General features: G+C 46.1%; 1 protein-coding gene across 3 annotated transcripts in view; it reads left to right on the top strand.

Annotated features, from left to right (window-relative positions):
• Positions 1-2,500, top strand: part of mppe1 (metallophosphoesterase 1) — an 11,648-nt gene that overhangs the window by 2,156 nt on the left and 6,992 nt on the right. For all 3 annotated transcript variants that reach the window (XM_047331837.1, XM_047331836.1, XM_035635772.2), the window contains one exon: positions 658-761. In XM_047331837.1, coding sequence (XP_047187793.1) covers positions 658-761 — 104 coding nt within the window. The remainder of the gene's footprint in view (positions 1-657; positions 762-2,500) is intronic.

Below are 2,500 nucleotides of genomic sequence, written 5' to 3' on the forward strand. Positions count from 1 at the left end.
AGGATTTATGGAAAACACAGTCGTCGTCGTCGTCGTCAACAACAACAACAAACAACAGCAGCAGCAGCAGCAGCTGCAGCCTGCAGCCTCTCAGCCCTCCGTGGTCTCCATCCACTCCGCTTTAGGAGGAAGAAAAAGAAATCCTCACACATCCATGACTGGATATCCATCAAGTCAGACACGGGCAACAAAAAAATGGGGGGAACAAAAGGAAACAGACTGCAGACTGTTTAATCTCCCCCCCCCCCCCCCCCCCCCCCCGCGGCTTCCTCATTCATTTTCACACTTGTTATTTTTTGTGGCATTTTATCTGATTTCTACTCTGTGGACTTTGTTTTGTTGTTGTTGTCGTTGCGAGAGGAACGGCTCGAACCGAGAAAATGCTGCAACCGATGTGGCTCTTTTCGTTCTCATGATTGATGCAATTTAACAATGAAAGAATGATCAAGTAATCGTTTCAGCGCTGATTAAAAGCAGCGTCGGTGACTCAGTTTGGGAAGAAGCACCATGTAAACCCCCCCCCCCCCCATGTGTGCAGGTCTTATTACTGTCATCATTGTGATTATGGCTATTATTCTTTTCATTTCTTCCTTCGTCTTCACGTCCTTGAAAAGCTGCCTCAGCCGTGCTCCGTGTTGTGTTGTCGTGTCTCCGCAGCACTGGGAGGACGACGTGCGCCGCTTCCACAGGATGTTCAGACACTCGGCGGACACAGAACTGGTCGTGCTGGTCGGAAACCACGACATCGGATTCCATTACGAGTAAGAGAGCGCGCTTCCGCGGGCTGTATCGTTTCCTGCTGCACAACCTTTGGCCCATTGGCTGCCGTGCCCTGCGCGGGGGATCAAGAAAGAAAAAAAGATTGGGCAGAGAGACAAAGGACTTTGATTTCACTCCGTGTTCCCTGTGCTAGAAGGCGTGTGACACGTCGCTGCCCTAGTTAGGGGGGAAAAAACATCCGACAACAGTCAGTCTGCTGGTGTTTCACTACGATGCGGAGAGGAGACGCTTATCGGCTGCCGAGGGAATGTCAATAAAAAAGCCTCGCAATATTTCAGTGCACATGCCCCCCGCGGGAAAGGATAAGGACGCAAAGGACTTTGTCCACATCGCAGATTCTTTGAGGCAATGTTTGCCCACGAGCAAATTCGGAGGGATTTCGTTTACATAGACGGAGGTGTCGGAGGCACACCGCGGAGTGTCTGTTGGGGATCTTAAAGTAGAGTCGTCGTGTTCATCAAGCCGTCAACAGATCCCACCGAAGGAAAAACGTTGTGCATCTAATTCCTGTCCGTCATGCAGCACCATTATCATAATTAAAAACATTACCGCGGACACTCGCACTGTGAGTTCCCGGTGGAAATACTCACTAGGACGGGGGCGACGAATCTGTGTCAGTCTGCCGGTGAACATGGTCCCCGACAAATACACCGTTAAGTGGCGTTTGATTAAAGTCTTCCGGCTCATTCAGGGAACGATGGAGCCAGTTTGAAGAAAAACAAAAACCTGTATATTTGAAAGGTTCACATCCGATTTGAGTCGGACAATATCGAGGGACATCGTTGGTTTTGGTCTTTTTATGGGATTTGTTGACAAAAAAACTTAACTTAACTTGTTGGAGTATTTTTTTAAGGGTAATTCTTATATATATTTTTTAGTCTTGGTATAAAAAACTCCCAGTAATATTAGAAAGAGATGGAGCAAAGCCAAGTCCTGAAATTATATTGCAGGTGTAAATTATTAACCGGTGAAAATGAATGCGGTTAAAGCAAAAGTCTGCACTTGACACGTTGAGCGTGAAGGTCAATATTTGACCTTTGTAATAGCAATATGGGTCAATTTGTATTTGTTAGTTAATGTTATAAGACTTTAAAGCAGTTTTTTCTCAGGTGTCGTCTGGCACAATTGTGTTTTTCCTAATCAGTCAGTCGGTCGGAGCCAAATATTTTTTGATGAGGTGACAAACTCACCTTCACTGTCGCTGGAGTGATGGAAAGTGTAAAAGAGTCGTTCGGAAAAGTGGCGAGTTTTATCTTTTTTTAACACCTGGATATTCAAGTCTTCTCAAGCGGACGCAGAGCCACAGGTCATTTTTCAGATTCATCAGATTCATGACTCAGCTCTAACCTGAGTCCTCACATCTGTTAATAAGTGTCAGAAGCAGCTGACAATGAAATCAGAGACCCGACAAAACCTTGGGCGTGAACTCACTCTGTCATGATGAAAATTATTCCAGTTATTTATTTAGTTTAGTATTAAATATATTTATCATTCATTCATTCATCGTCTACCGCTTTATCCATTTAAGGGTCGCGGGGGGTCGCTGGAGCCAATCCCAGCTAACATTGGGCGAGAGGCGGGGTTCACCCTGGACAGGTCGCCAGCCTATCGCAGGGCCACATACAGAGACAAACAACCATTCACTCTCACATTCACACCTACGGTCAATTTAGAGTCTCCAATGAACCTGACCCCATTCTACATGTCTTTGGAGTGTGGG

Source organism: Scophthalmus maximus, chromosome 5 (genome assembly GCF_022379125.1).
Source record: "Scophthalmus maximus strain ysfricsl-2021 chromosome 5, ASM2237912v1, whole genome shotgun sequence".
NCBI lineage: Eukaryota > Metazoa > Chordata > Actinopteri > Pleuronectiformes > Scophthalmidae > Scophthalmus > Scophthalmus maximus.